Source organism: Aspergillus japonicus (genome assembly GCF_003184785.1).
Source record: "Aspergillus japonicus CBS 114.51 unplaced genomic scaffold BO86scaffold_30, whole genome shotgun sequence".
Classification (NCBI taxonomy): Eukaryota; Fungi; Ascomycota; class Eurotiomycetes; order Eurotiales; family Aspergillaceae; genus Aspergillus; species Aspergillus japonicus.
The window spans coordinates 231092-244686 of NW_020291667.1; the positions used below are offsets into that span (position 1 = coordinate 231092).

Genomic DNA, 13595 nt, shown 5'->3' on the forward strand with positions numbered 1-13595 from the left:
ACATATTATATTGAGGTTACACCACTATATGAGACTGTGGGAGGGAACGCGAAAGAAACAAGGCAGGACGAAATCCTCTCTACCACCAACCCCGGGCAAAGCGCAGCAAAGTCAACCTGAACACCCTATTTTGTCCTGGCCAATTGCGAATGGATTCACACTGCGACCATGAAATTTATGCAACAAGAACTCCGTCGCCCATGCATTCGTAATACGTGTCCATGCTCTGTGCAGAAGTTGCAGGCATGCTGAAACGAAGAGAAGGAAGAATTAGAAGGAAAAGTCGTGAGATGCTGTCCTTGACCACTTGGGGTGGAGGAAGTGCTTTTGTGGTCGGCACTGGAACCTGGATGCTCGTCCACTGTGATAGGGCCGGCGTGCGGTAGGTGCCCGCGTTGTGGTCGCTCAGTCGATCAAAGGCTTGTGTTTGCCACCAACTATAGCCACCCCAAGATGGCGGAGAGCATTTGGGTCGTTAGGCCGTACAATGGAGGGCAGAGGCAGCATCGGATTGTCGGGGTTCACATGAACGGCGTCCCGAGCTGCCTGTTCTATAGCCTCCATTTCCTCTTTGCATCCTGCATGGTCGAGCGGGCAAACAACTATCGGCTGTCGGATGGTAATATCCCTTGCAGATGCCAAGTGGGCCTGTTCAAAATTAGCAGAGTTCGATCGTCCCACTGCGGAATGACTATACCTTGACAGTCAAATAGTACTCGATCTTGTAGAGGCTTCCGGTTGTGGTAAACCCGCTCACGGCGTATGTGGGAAACCCCGGTCTACTTCTGGGGAGTATCCCTTCAGAGTCCCGCATATCCTTGGCTGGGAATACCAAGCCGAGATTCGTCAAAAAGCCAGAAGGGGGTAATTTGACGCCGATGGGTTCTGTCCTTTTGGTCAAAGTCTTGACCTTGCGTTGTGGCTCGTCGCCCTCATGGTTGTATATAATTTCCTCATCAATACCAATCGTAATCTTGTTTATAGTGACTTTTCTGGCTTTGCTTATCCAATCCGGGTTCGGTGAGAGCTTCACGTAGACGCTCACCGGGTCCAAAGGCCCGTAAGACCACCGGGGAAGGGATATCCCCAATGTGACCAAATGATCCGACACTCTCTCAGCTGACTCGGGGCGATTGTACATTCCGAACGTCGATAGGGTATCGTACCGTGCCATTGGAACGGGGAACGAGTATTTCCGCTGTTCCGAGGGCCCTTGTTGAACCGCCACCACAATCTCATAATATGTCTCCGCAGTGCGACTGGGAAGTTGGAGACTGGCCGGAGGGACGCGCCTCGAGGCATCTGCTCCGCCCCGCCCGAAGGGAATGAAGAGCACGAAAGGCAAGTCCATGGAGATGACCTCTTCGGACTCTCGGCCGGCCGGGCAGCGGAAAAGAAGCATCTCCTTGCCCACGATATCTGTAATCTCCTTCCTGGGTGGCGCAAGGTGCTTCTTGGTCACGGAATCCGCCGAAGGATGAATGGTCTCGCGACGATGAAGGGATATTGTAACGAGGGATACACTGACGGGGAGCGAGATGCCAGTGCTGGGCCTGATCTCGACTTTACCTTCAATGCGTGGCTGGTATAGAATAGGTGAGCGACTAGGTTGCGTACTGGGCAACAAAGAAGAACCAGGGTTCAGCTCACCATTGTGGCAGAGATGCCAGGATATCCGATCAAGAAATTGCCATTTGGCGGGCCCGACACTCGCACGAAGGCGGGCTTGCTCATAGCGCTGCACCCGCACCACCATGGGCACGCGGCGGTTGAGAGGGATGCGCTCGGGGGTTGCTGCGGTGTATATAGGACTCCGAAGTCTCAAAATAAATTGACCCCTGCATAGAGATCAAGTCCGGCAACCGTTCCTGGTGGACTGCGCTGCGCCGGAAAGGTCCTCGAGGGGCGCAGATGCGGTATCCCGTTCTTGTTGCTATGCAGGACTAGCTCGGACCTGAGTGCGGACAAGGCTGGACAAGGGCGGGTTTGCTGTTCGAGACCGCAGACTGGGATTGTTTTGCTAAGCTCCGACAAAGGGCGCACAGATCTAAGGTTGTAGGAATGTGAAACCGGGAGTGAGGCAAGGCGGCTTGGAGGGGTGGGTAGGTAATCGCGAAGGAAGCGAGAGTTGTTGACAAGCGCCGATGTGGGGAGAGGAGAAGAGGGTGACGATGCTGATGATGATTGATGGGGGGGGGGGGGGGGGGGGGTTTCAGTTGGAGGGAGCGGTTCAGTTCGCAGCGGCGGCTAACTGAACACAAGACTAGCCAAATTCCAACGGCAGCCACGGAACCACTTTGTCTGCTCTCCACCTTTTGGCTCGCGGCGCTGTTCTTCCGTCATCGATCCGCAGCGGGAATAGCAGCAAGCAACATGCAGCAAGGCAGCACCACACGCAATCAATGTTCCGACTGCTGCTGGCTTAGCCAGTTGCAGTACTCCAACACACATGAATTAATTGATTGACTTCTCAACAACAACGAGTCGTGGCTTTTATGTTTGTTACTAGCGTCGTTCGTCACGCGAGGCTGAGATTCCAGCAGGGGCTGTACCTGAACCAAGTACAGTACAACCGGTCCGTCGGGTCAGCCTCGTCCTGGCTTACATGGGCTTAATGACAATGGATTCCTTCGTTAATTTCCGAGACAAACAATCGATCCTATATCGCATCACCATGTCATGGCGTGAGGCGACTACACCAACCGAAATTGATGGAACTTGTTGCGAATAGTCATGGCTCCTACAGCCCATTTACGAATTTGTCGCTCACACTTACCTACATGCTAGCTGGGAGTCATAGAGTTGACGTTTAAGTAGTTTGTACTGTACTTGATACTTGGCGAGGGCCTTGCATCCCACGTGACCCTGGCAGTATATCCCACGCATTTCATGGCTGGTCGCGAGCTGGAAATGGAAGTCTTGTCAGGGATACTAAGAGTTAGCAAGCCTGTCGACCTCGAGTCCTTCATGCGGCCTCCCACGCACATCCTGCACTACGATACGGGTACGCTGTAGGCAACGTCGAATTGGCAGCCACTCGAGGATCACATGTGGCAGAAGCTCACAGTCAGGTCGATTCTGTCTCCCCTCTGGATAGCTTGTACCAGACTTCGGCCGAGTGGCTTTCGTATCGGCATGACGCAAATGTATAGCTCGTAGATTGCTGAAGACTTTACAAGGCAAGCGTATCCACAAGCTTTGCCCCGTGCCCGTTTGTGTTTCGTGGCCATGTTCGGCACAAGCAATCGTCACGTTTCAGCATTGATTATTTGTTCAGAAGTCTCTTTCAGCGACTAACCGAATCTGGTCACGGCTTGAAACGATCACGTAGAAAGTTGAGTTATTCATGAGTTTTTGCATCATTTCGGGGTAGATGGAGCCGAAAACTTTCAGTATGGGTTCAATGCAGGGGTTCTAGGACATACTCGAGAAGTATTCATCTCTCAAGAGTGTATTATATCCAGCGAAGTGTCCTCGAAGGTTGTTCATTAGATGAATTTTGATTGCCTGAGTTTCCAAGTGCCAACAGCGAGTCAAGAAAGATGCCTTGATCGTAGGTAACCTGTCGACAGCACAGGAGAAACTTCTTTGTCATTTGATATTTCGATGGAGATTTCTAACTCGTCAAATGTTGAGTCAAGTTGATTCAAGTGACTAAGACGGGAGATAGATTGGCAATTTATAGTTGCTTCAAGTCCAGCATGTGAAATGCGAATGCTTGCGGAGGGCGATGTGCCAATATAACCCTTTTCGGCGAAAGGCGGCGGTTGCCATGTGCGACAAACACAATGACATCGTTTCCCCCACACACGCACCTTGGATCAGACCCTTCAAGTCTTTCGACGGTCGACGCTCACCACCAGCCTCTAGTGCCTTGACGTACAGAACCGCATCACACCCAGCGAGAATCGCCTTCTACTTTCGTAATCCATAATCTCAAGATCAATTCTCAAGATGCCTCCCGCTCGTCGTCGAGGAGGCAACACTGCCGCCACCCGCTCCGGCCAGTCAACCCTGTCTTTTGGCTCCAAATCTAGAATCACCAAGCCATCTGCGGCTCCTACGACACGCTCCCAGAAAGCAAAGGATCTCGAACCGCTTGTGACTGCTCTTCCTGAGAAGGAACCCGTCCAAAGTGCTTCCGAGCCAGAGGAGCTGAAAGACACCCCCACAGAATCCTCGCAGCCCCATGTGGCAGAACTCGCCGTTAGGCAACAAGCACGAACAGAGATCGAACAGCCCGTGTCAGAGGAGGACCAGAAGGCAAGCAAGCTTACGGAACGGGATTTGACAAGATATTGGAAGCAAGAAGAGGCGAAAAGGAGAGGGCCGCGAGGTAGGGAGCCTAAGAAAAACTCGTCATTGAGTACAGTGCTGATGGGAACGTTCATTGGAATAGTACACCAGAACGACCTCACGACGCATGAGAAGATCTTGCGACACTTTGATCTTTCCAGTCAATATGGGGTATGTGGCTACCCCTGCGCGTCGTCCCTGAGCCCTTCGCCGTTCCTTTCTCCGTTGAGCCCAACGACTAACCACTCTGTGTAGCCTTGCATTGGCATCGCCCGACTCAGACGCTGGAGGCGTGCTAACACACTCAAACTCAACCCGCCAATTGAGGTTCTTGCCGTACTCTTGAAAGAGAGTGATGATTCGAAGCAACGAGCCTACATTGACGAGTTGTTGTCTTGAGTAATTTGTGTATGATATGTTGGATACGGTGAGAACTTGGAGTACGGTTTGGACTTTGGAAGCGGCGTTTCGGTCATGCTACGCATACCCTTTTTATTATTTCATCATTCTGGCTCCTCAGATTAATTACATATGCCTCACTCGATTTTGGTTCTGTGTGTGCCTTCTATCCATAAAGGCAACAAGAATGAACAAACGGCTCCTACCCCTTTTGCAACGCCATGGTGCCATGGTAGGCCACATTTTCCGAGCATTCCAGTCAAATAGCTTGTGCCTTCCAGGTCCCTTGGCTTGCCAGCTCCTACCCAGGGAACTTGCTCGGTGCCAATTTCGCAGCCGCGTAAGATAGTCACACAGCAGGCAGAACGTGTCACACCCACCATCTTTTCTCTCAAATGACCCGTCCGTCCTGCCATCAGAGTTGAGCCGGGATTTGTGGTCCAATGGCTGAAGGGGTTCTACGCCACCGGCTTTTGCGTTTGCCTGGTTGCAGAGCCGTTGCCATTGATGCTGATATATGTATGACTTCTCAATAGTATGTGTCCATACATAAAAGGTGCGATACAGATGGCACCAGTCCACACAGAACAAAGCGCATTGAAAGATGCGAGGTCACTGTGATGCCTGAACTTGAAAGCAGTCCTACCACCATGTTATAAATCCACAGGAACTTGAAGATGGATGCACCTACCACGACCGTTTCGCAGAATGCGACGGTTACACGTCACTGCCGACAAGCATATGTGGTATGTCTGCCCCTTCTGATGGTTTACAGGCACGTAGGGCAGCCTAAACCAATGGGCCACAGCCTTGCAGTGCAATGGTTACGCACCTCGAAGATTGCGTTTGCTAGTACGCAGGTCTTCGCTCCAATTACCCTCTCTTGCATCACAATCGGAAAGTATGTCCGCACGTCTCAAAGGGTTGCGCCGTGCTCTAATAGGCTCCCCATCGTGCCCACGCCACCCGTGTGCCTTGGGGAAACACCGCTATATGTATATATAGAAATCTCGAAGGGACATGTGATGGTCTGCCCAAGGCTCTGTGCGAGGTGAGCCCGTTAGCTTATAAGAGCTACCGGCTGTCCTAGGGGGATTTTGGCTCCGCGCCGCTGTATATCTTCAGCAGCCATCACTCGTTTGATCTCTCCTTTTCACACTCCTTTAGACTCAACTCTGCAGTCAAAGCCCCACCCCACCCCTTCATCCCGGCCTACTGTTACCCAGCAAGATAAGATAAATTGCCCAAGATGTACCACCACCGTGCATTGATCCTGCTCCTTGTCAGCGGTCTCGCCGGAGCACAGCTACCCAACCTCCCCCAATGTTCTGTACGTGATCGACGAGGACAGTAGCGGAAGCGCCAGACTAACGAGTGTGCCAGCTGAACTGCTTCATCAGCGCGTTCCAAAATGACGGATGCTCGCGCCTCCTCGACTTCGCCTGCCATTGCTCGAAGCCAGAGGTAGTGCAAGTCGTGACTCCATGCGTGCAGAAGAACTGCAATGCTGCCGATCAGAGCGGTATGGAGACCCCTCCCCTGCCCTCTCATCTCTGCCGCAAGGGCACCCCGTTGACCACGATCCAGCCGTGTCGAACGAGGTTGTCCGGCAATGCTCCGCGGCGGGCCATCCCATAACGCTGCCACCCGTCGCTGGCGCCGAGACCACAACCACAACCCAGCCCCAGCCCCAGCCCACTGCCCCCAACACGAGCGCACACCCCACCAACACAGGAGCGGTGACTCTCCCCACCATCTCCTCGGCCGTGACTCCCTCCGTGCCCAAGTCCACGCCCGAAGCCTCAGCCACCGCCTCCCACAGCTCCTCGTCAATCATCCAAGCCCCGTCCAGCACCCCCGGAGCGTCCTCATCCCGCGCATCCCCCAGCACCCCTCTCGCCACGGGGGCCGGCTCCCACGCCGAGGCCAACATGGTCGGAGCCGCTCTCGCCGTCGCCGCGGCAGCGTACATTCTATAAGCGACGAGTGGGGAAGGAGACAGACATGAGCCTTACTCGACGCTGGGTCTTTCCCAGAAGACACCACCCGTCGCCGAGGTCAATGTCCAACCGGCACGATGGATGTAATACCAGGACGACAGAACGGATCATGTAAGGGGACGATACACTATTCTTGGAGGGGTCTTCAATCGTTCCCAGTGTCATTCGTGTTGTCTGTCTGTCTGTTTTGTTCGCGCACTGCTCTGGCGGTGTTTTCCGGTCCGATGGGAATTTGAGTTCTGTGTGCGCCTTCTATGAAAGAAAGGAAATCGCCTCTAGGTAATGGTAATACATTTGCTTTGGGCTTGAATCGGGGTTGCATGACCGTTAGGATTTTTGATGAGGGTAGGGTTCTGCTGTGTAGCTGGTGTATGTTGGTAGACAGAGGAGGTATTCTGCTTCTGTGGCCCTTTGCAAAGGTGGTAGGATGCGCCTGTAGCTAGACTGGAAAGAGCATTGTCGTCCTTATAAGCTGGGATGCCCGGGACCAGGATTCTGTTGAGAGACTTGGGGGAATGCGGTGTAGTGTAGGTGTGGGCAGAGAGGACACAAAATACCTAGGCATCCACGTTCCTGCTGTTGTATCCCGTAGCGCAGACCGCAAAGAAATCACAGGCTGCCACACCGATAGCCTAAGCATGACCCATGTGGGGACCATGATCCTCTCTATGGACGACTGAGAGCAGCAAAGCCAGCGAGAGAGAGAGAGAGAGGCTATGGCAAATCAAGCATCGTCCTCAAGGACAAGTACCCTCAATTCCGCATCCTATGTCTGTATGTACGAATCCCCACCAGACCATTCACCCCCGTCAAATGCATATTATGTCTAGGGAGAAAGACAATCACAGCCCTGCTAGCTCAACGCAACAAATATCACATCTAGATCTGACCACCTCCAACCGGACGATCGATCCCGAAAGTGGTAGGTAAATCGACCCACTGCAAATACTAGGTAGAAAGATCCCAGGTCCGAAACTCCTACTTCGGCCAGAAGACCACCTGAGCCAAGCAACCAATCCAAGCAGAAGTCACAATGAGAAAAAATCACCGCATAGACAAGACAGGCGAGTCCAAGCCCTGAACCGATATGCAACGGCGGCGCAGCGTACACACACACCAGGTAAGGTAAGCAAGATCTAGCTTCCCAAGGTCAAGGTCAAGGTCAAGGCCAAGGACCGACTCCCCCCTGCACCACCTCACTTCTTTGCCTTAGCGGTATTGCCAGCACCGCCAGCGGCAATATCACCGGCAGTGTGAGTGTGAGTGTGAGTGTGAGTGTGAGTGTGAGTGTGAGTGGCATCCTCCATATCCGACCAATCGCTAAACTCCTCCCGATCCGACGAATTATCCGACCGATCGGCATCGTACGCGCGATCGGGGTCCTCGCGCAGCGGCTCGACGGCGAACAGGTGGGGGTGCACGGCGGCGATGTCGAGGTAGGCGGCGCGGCGGGCCATGGGCCGTGCGGGCGTGTTGCTGTCGGCGCGGCGTCGGGGCGCGTACGCGCTGAAGAAGCTGCGGATCACCGGGCGGCCGAGGTCGGAGTCCGAGCTCGAGTCGTGGGGTCGGCGGCGCACGATCGTCTCGCGGGGCGTCTTGGACGCGGCCACGGTCTTCTTCTTGCGGCGGCGGGGGGCGGGAGCGGGTGCTGGGGCTGGGTATGGGGTTGCGGAGGTGGTGGCGCCCGGGACTACTTCGGGGCGGCCGAGGTGGGTGTAGGTTGTGCTGTGGCGGAAGGGGGTGTTGGGGAGGATGTGGGCGTTGTCTTCTAGGGGGTTAGTTTGGAGGGGCTTTGGGGCTTTGGGGTAGTAGGGGTGTTTGGGTATAGCACGGGGAGATGGTGGTTGACAGAGGGGGAAGACTTACGGCCACGCTTGCACGCCTCGGTGTCGCTGGAGCTGTTGCTGTGCCTGCCACTGCGGACTGGTTCGGAGCTCTCGTTCATCGACACAGTCTCATCCAGAGACATAGTCTCGGCCAGGGACATGGTCGCGTCCTCGTCCTCAGCCTCAGAGGCTCCGGGCCCGGCGCTCTCACTGCCGGTCTGATCCTCGGCCTCATCCTCCATGTCGGTGATAGGAGGCCACAGACGCATCCGCTGTCCGCGACGCATGGACTGCGTGTGAGCGAGGTTCTGCACGCTTGACTCTTCGGACGAAGAATAACTCGAAGACATGGTGTCGGCGTCGGAGATGTAGCCGTCTGAGCCAGTGGATGAGTAGTAGGAGGAGGTTGGAGAAGGAGTGTCACCAGGGCCACGCCCGAACAGAAAGGGGAATAAACACATCGGAAATTTCGTCTTGTCGCGCGATCGTAACGTGCAGTTGTAACAATCAAATCTGGTTTCGCGTAACGAAATCACTTCTGGACAGTCTAAGGCATAAAGGTTCATCGATGAGCGCGGCACAAATTCATGCTTGCTTGCTTGCTGGGCTCACTTACTTGCTCAGACTGTGTCTGTGAGTGTGGATCTTGCTTCTGCACGCCAGAGACGGCGAGATGAAGCCTCAAGACCAGGATACAAGCTAAGAATCAAAGGTGTTACTAGAAAGGAGGGTGGAGGAAGATGAGAGCAACTGGCCAAGGTGACGAGTTGATCGATATGAGCATATAAATGGCACCTTGTGTTGCTCGCAAGCGGTGAGACCAGAAGAAACAAAGTGACTACTTCTTTCAGCACATGCTCTTAGACTCAGCATGGCATTTGTTAATTGTGCTCCTACTAGTGCACACGTAAGGCTGCATGGCTGGTTCTTGTGGACTGATATTGTGGACTGGGAGTCATCAAAGCACACCTCTTCGGGTGGGTCTGACTCTATACTGCCTCTCCATCTTCGAAGGCACGTTCAGAGAGTAAAATGCTGGATGGGTTATGTTCATTTATCTAGCGCGTGGGAGTGAACAGTTGAGAAAGAATGCTCAATGCAATTCTACCATTTATTCTGGTAAGCGAAAACGAAACGACGATATCCCGAACGCCGTGGTTAAGGCAACCTGTTATGCATAAAGTAACAAAGAAGGCAGAGAAGAGGAGGAACAGCATCTGCCAAGACAGTATGGCTGCAGACACAACTCAAGGGAAACAGACCTGGAGTGTAGCTATGGCACCCACAGCCGGACAAACCCTCCAACTTCCCGACGGCAAGTCACACAGCTGCCAAAGTTGTTCATTGCCAGGCTCACCCGACAATCCTCACAGATACACAAACACCGACAGGGCCATGTTATAATGGACCGCGGACTGGTCTGACAGATGACACACGGCGGTCCGCTGGGACCAAGGCCTGATGCTCCCGACTCCCACGTCTGTTCATTTGATGGGGATTTGCTGAATGACTCCGATCTTTGGGAGAGGATGAGCTTCTCCAAGATCTCGGTCTCCTCCTCTGGTGTAGGCTTCCGCTTCTCGTCACCGGAGCCCTGGCTGAGCTGTGAGAAACGCGAGGTAAGCAGAACTCGGGCCCTGTCGCGCTCGACCTGTTGCTGGAACTGGCGACGCGTCATGATCCGACCTTCACGGCCCGCAGCAAGGTGTGCCGCGAGTATACGAGCTTCCTGCCTGCTTTCCTGGTCGCGAGGATCCAGTAAACGGGCAAAGGATCCAAGATCAACGAGTGTTTCCTGCACAGGGGTGTCTTCACGAGACAAACGACCAGGATACGGGTCTTCTTGAGTGGGAGTCCGGCGTCCATCCGACTCATAAGCTTCCCAGTCCGAGTCGCTGGTTGTTGCCATTGACACAACGCTGGTTGTGTCATCCCAGTCCTCAACAGAAGGCACGTAATCAGGACTTTGATCTTGATTACCCCATGCACCTCCAGCTCTCCACCAGTCGTATAATTTTTCGTCAAGCCGCCGTTCGTCTGACTCTCCCCAACGGCTGACATCAATGATCTCCCGCCGGCGCATTTCGGACTCCACATCGAAGTCGGAGTTGGCAGGTACTTTGAGCACTCCATCCTCCGACATTATCCAGAAGTCTAGCTTCTCTAGATTGTTCTTCCTTCCCCGATGCTTCTTCTTCCGCTGACTCCGAACCAACGATTTGAGCCACTGCGGCCGCCTGTGGATACCAATCTTGCTCAGTAGCTTGTCAGAGCCATACGCGGTCCACCGGAGCAAGAAATGGAAGATAGCACGAAAAAACGCAAAAGATTGATAGCAACGGACAACACCGCGAAATGCGCCGACACCTTCGGATTCATCGTGTGCTCTCGCGGACTGCGAGGCAGTGGTCTCGATTTTCTTCTCCCGATCATATCCAGATTCCCACTCCCACTCCGCAGTGGCTTCCATCTCAAGCTCCTGCAATTCCTCACTTTTCTGGAGGTCGCCGTATACAGAGTCACGACTCTGTGCATCTGTGTATTTGCGCTGCATGAGCTCGATTTCAGCTAGCCTATCCCTTTCCAGCCAAGTCATTCTTTGCGCGACTACTCCCCGTCCTTCATTCAAGAAGACTGCCTGTCTGGCGGCAGTCAAGGCTCCATAGCCGATTCTTAATGAGGTGGTGTAGAAGTCATCGTGCCGGTTGAAACGTATGCTCTGGATCTGGTTGGCACCCTGCATATTTTCATGTGCCAGCGAGAATCTCTCTTTCAAGGATAGGTTCTGAGGTGCGTCCATAGGTAGCGAGAAGGCAGTGATCACGAGAGCCAGGGCATAGATAAAGACGCAAATGAATATTCCCAGCAAGATGAAAAGATGGGGCACAAATCCAACAAGGCAAACTGTCGGTATTCTGAAGACCAAGCTTTCGGTGCCAGTAGATGTACCACCAAATGTGCCCCATGCGATGGCGGACATGAAACAGACCCCCCAGAAAGTCGTGTTGACGAGTCGATACTGACTCTGCTTTCCGAAGACATCAAGCAGATTGGATATCAGACTGTTACAGCAAGAAATCAAAGTGATGAGCAGCAACTCCGGGGAAACGTTCATTCGCTCCAAAGCCTGTGCCTTGCTCAGTGACTGGAGCACAGATTGACCGCCTTCTCCTTTGAAGTCTTTCGCAGGACTCTGCTTCGACAGACCGAAGATACCCAGGCCGAGCGACTGACTTATCGTGGATTCTGCTTCGGCAAAGGCAAGCGAATGTTCGAAGATAGACATCCCTGCCTCTGTAACGACGGACCTTCCTTGCAATGCGCAACAAAGCGTTTCCACAAAGTGACTTATACACAGCCGGAGGAAGGCCGGCCACAGGAGCCGGAAGGAACCGTATGATATGTCCGAGGCGTTGATAGGGCGGCCCATGTGTACTGCACTGCAAGACTGCTCATCTGTTTCCCAAGGGAGCAGTGCCGAGCTGAAAGTGTGAAGAAAGCCGCCGTTTCCGGCATAATCAAAGAACAATCGCTTGTTCGGTTTTCCGTATCGGATAAGCGAATAGTCCGGCGATGTCTGGCATCGGAGAGCACGAAGCAGGGCATGTATCTGAGCGACGAAGAGGACGATTGGTATTATGCGCAGGGCGAATCTCCTGCTCCAGTCTAATTGAAGTCGCCGTCGCGTGGATGCATATATGGTGATTCTATTGAGGACAAGAGACTTGAAATGATCAGATGGACTGACTTATTCATAGCAACAGAAGACCAAAAGCGATGATGTACTTACTACTGTGAAACAAGCCAATGACCACCGACCGGTCAGATACGAAAAGAACCCACTGAACTTTACCACGGCTTGTACAATGTCGGAAATAGTGGGGAGGCTAGAGTCAGCCTGGGCGGCAGCGTCTGCTACGCTTTCTCGAACCACTTCCGCCGCGGCCTGCGTTGCAAGAACCACTGTATCGCCTCCCGAGCCCGTAGCCGGGACTGAGCCCCAGATGTGTGTCGCCATTTCTTGGAGTCCAGCCATCCTAGCAAACTGTTTTGGTACTATTGAGAATGCAAATGTCTCTGCTTTTGAAAGACCTCGAAGAGGTAAAGAGAGGAGCTCGCGCGGTGAAGTAGACAGCAGGGATGTAGCGGTGATCGGAGGCGACGTGTTTAGGGGTTGCGCGGATGATGTTGCCGTTGTCACTGCTGCGGTAGCTTCTGAGAGTATCGACATTATTGAGAAGCTGAATGTCCACAGCAAGACCGGATGATTCTCGACGTGGCTCTCACAGCGGTTTTGTCAGGAGTGAGCATGCGTGAGCGGGGAAGAGTGCTTCACGGCTTACAGTGCCAAAGGGGAGGAGGGGAGGAGGGTACGTAAAACAGTAAGAGAAACCAGAAGTCATTAGATTAGCTTCACAAGATGAAGAAGGCGGAGGACAGGCCTGGAGTCATCTTCTATTGTCACAATAGAGCATAGTAAGACCCCAGGCGATGGGATCTGGAGAATGAAGCGTAGTTTCCGTACTCCGTAATACGTACGTGGACAGCCCGCGGGATGAGGAGTGCAAGCCGCCGCGGTCCAGTATCCGGCGCTAATCCGAATCAGGACGGCGCACATGTCACTGGGTAGCCAGCACGTGCCACAGTAACTATAGCAGGTAACAACAATCTACATAGATGTTTGAACACAGATGCATGAAGATAGAATATATCAGACTTCTCACTCACAAGATAAACATTAAAATCCCCAGTCATTTGTTAAATAAATGATCTTGTGTCATGCTTGAACTGTATCTGCATGTATATACTCCTCGCGTCGCTGGATCACACTAGTACCGAGACAAATGACAAAATTGCAGTAGAACAACGGCCAGGTGAAAATACTATGTTCATGAGTATGCTATGAATAGATAGCGTAGTGATCCTCAAGTAAATCACTCCAGTCTAGAAGAAAAGATTGAGTATCTAGTACTGACACTAACTACGGAGTAGCACTCCACAATCCATCCATTACTGGGTTGCCTTATCAGACTATTTTCTATGCCCCACAGTGGGCTAGTCCAGACGGGAATCC

General features: G+C 53.1%; 5 protein-coding genes across 5 annotated transcripts; 2 read left to right on the forward strand and 3 right to left on the reverse strand.

Moving 5' to 3' along the window:
• Positions 1-18: 18 nt before the first annotated feature.
• On the reverse strand, positions 19-2186 carry BO86DRAFT_340543 (arrestin C-terminal domain-containing protein). The gene is made up of 3 exons (XM_025669049.1): positions 1651-2186; positions 698-1582; positions 19-648 (listed from the first exon to the last, which is right to left on the reverse strand). Exons 1-3 carry the CDS (start codon positions 1732-1734, stop codon positions 406-408), a joined length of 1212 nt encoding a protein of 403 aa, XP_025526873.1. The 5' UTR covers positions 1735-2186; the 3' UTR covers positions 19-405.
• A 1628-nt stretch (positions 2187-3814) lies between these two features.
• BO86DRAFT_340548 (putative DNA polymerase delta subunit 4) lies at positions 3815-4910 on the forward strand. Its single transcript, XM_025669050.1, has 3 exons — positions 3815-4336; positions 4400-4467; positions 4552-4910. The coding sequence occupies exons 1-3, from the start codon at positions 3955-3957 to the stop codon at positions 4693-4695; spliced, it is 594 nt and encodes a 197-aa protein (XP_025526874.1). The 5' UTR covers positions 3815-3954; the 3' UTR covers positions 4696-4910.
• Positions 4911-5847: 937 nt separating this feature from the next.
• Positions 5848-6904, forward strand: BO86DRAFT_118979 (CFEM domain-containing protein). The gene is made up of 3 exons (XM_025665993.1): positions 5848-6025; positions 6079-6217; positions 6283-6904. The coding sequence occupies exons 1-3, from the start codon at positions 5945-5947 to the stop codon at positions 6672-6674; spliced, it is 612 nt and encodes a 203-aa protein (XP_025526875.1). The 5' UTR covers positions 5848-5944; the 3' UTR covers positions 6675-6904.
• Positions 6905-7752: 848 nt separating this feature from the next.
• On the reverse strand, positions 7753-8871 carry BO86DRAFT_432322 (uncharacterized protein; the record flags this gene model as incomplete). The annotated part of the gene is made up of 2 exons (XM_025675792.1): positions 7753-8493; positions 8562-8871. 2 exons carry the CDS (start codon positions 8869-8871, stop codon positions 7892-7894), a joined length of 912 nt encoding a protein of 303 aa, XP_025526876.1. The 3' UTR covers positions 7753-7891.
• A 687-nt stretch (positions 8872-9558) lies between these two features.
• BO86DRAFT_340550 (putative ubiquitin-protein ligase (Asi3)) lies at positions 9559-13037 on the reverse strand. The gene is made up of 2 exons (XM_025669051.1): positions 12312-13037; positions 9559-12245 (listed from the first exon to the last, which is right to left on the reverse strand). The coding sequence occupies exons 1-2, from the start codon at positions 12750-12752 to the stop codon at positions 9795-9797; spliced, it is 2892 nt and encodes a 963-aa protein (XP_025526877.1). The 5' UTR covers positions 12753-13037; the 3' UTR covers positions 9559-9794.
• Positions 13038-13595: the final 558 nt, after the last annotated feature.

Coding starts and splice junctions, on each gene's coding strand:
- BO86DRAFT_118979 (XM_025665993.1), top strand. CDS start 5,945: ATGTACCACCACCGTGCATTGATCCTGCTCCTTGTCAGCGGTCTCGCC. Junction 6,026..6,078: donor CCAACCTCCCCCAATGTTCT/GTACGTGATCGA, acceptor CGAGTGTGCCAG/CTGAACTGCTTCATCAGCGC. Junction 6,218..6,282: donor CAATGCTGCCGATCAGAGCG/GTATGGAGACCC, acceptor ACCACGATCCAG/CCGTGTCGAACGAGGTTGTC.
- BO86DRAFT_340550 (XM_025669051.1), bottom strand. CDS start 12,752: ATGTCGATACTCTCAGAAGCTACCGCAGCAGTGACAACGGCAACATCA. Junction 12,246..12,311: donor CATTGGCTTGTTTCACAGTA/GTAAGTACATCA, acceptor GATCATTTCAAG/TCTCTTGTCCTCAATAGAAT.
- BO86DRAFT_340548 (XM_025669050.1), top strand. CDS start 3,955: ATGCCTCCCGCTCGTCGTCGAGGAGGCAACACTGCCGCCACCCGCTCC. Junction 4,337..4,399: donor GAAAAGGAGAGGGCCGCGAG/GTAGGGAGCCTA, acceptor TCATTGGAATAG/TACACCAGAACGACCTCACG. Junction 4,468..4,551: donor ATCTTTCCAGTCAATATGGG/GTATGTGGCTAC, acceptor CACTCTGTGTAG/CCTTGCATTGGCATCGCCCG.
- BO86DRAFT_340543 (XM_025669049.1), bottom strand. CDS start 1,734: ATGAGCAAGCCCGCCTTCGTGCGAGTGTCGGGCCCGCCAAATGGCAAT. Junction 1,583..1,650: donor CTGGCATCTCTGCCACAATG/GTGAGCTGAACC, acceptor ATTCTATACCAG/CCACGCATTGAAGGTAAAGT. Junction 649..697: donor AGTACTATTTGACTGTCAAG/GTATAGTCATTC, acceptor AATTTTGAACAG/GCCCACTTGGCATCTGCAAG.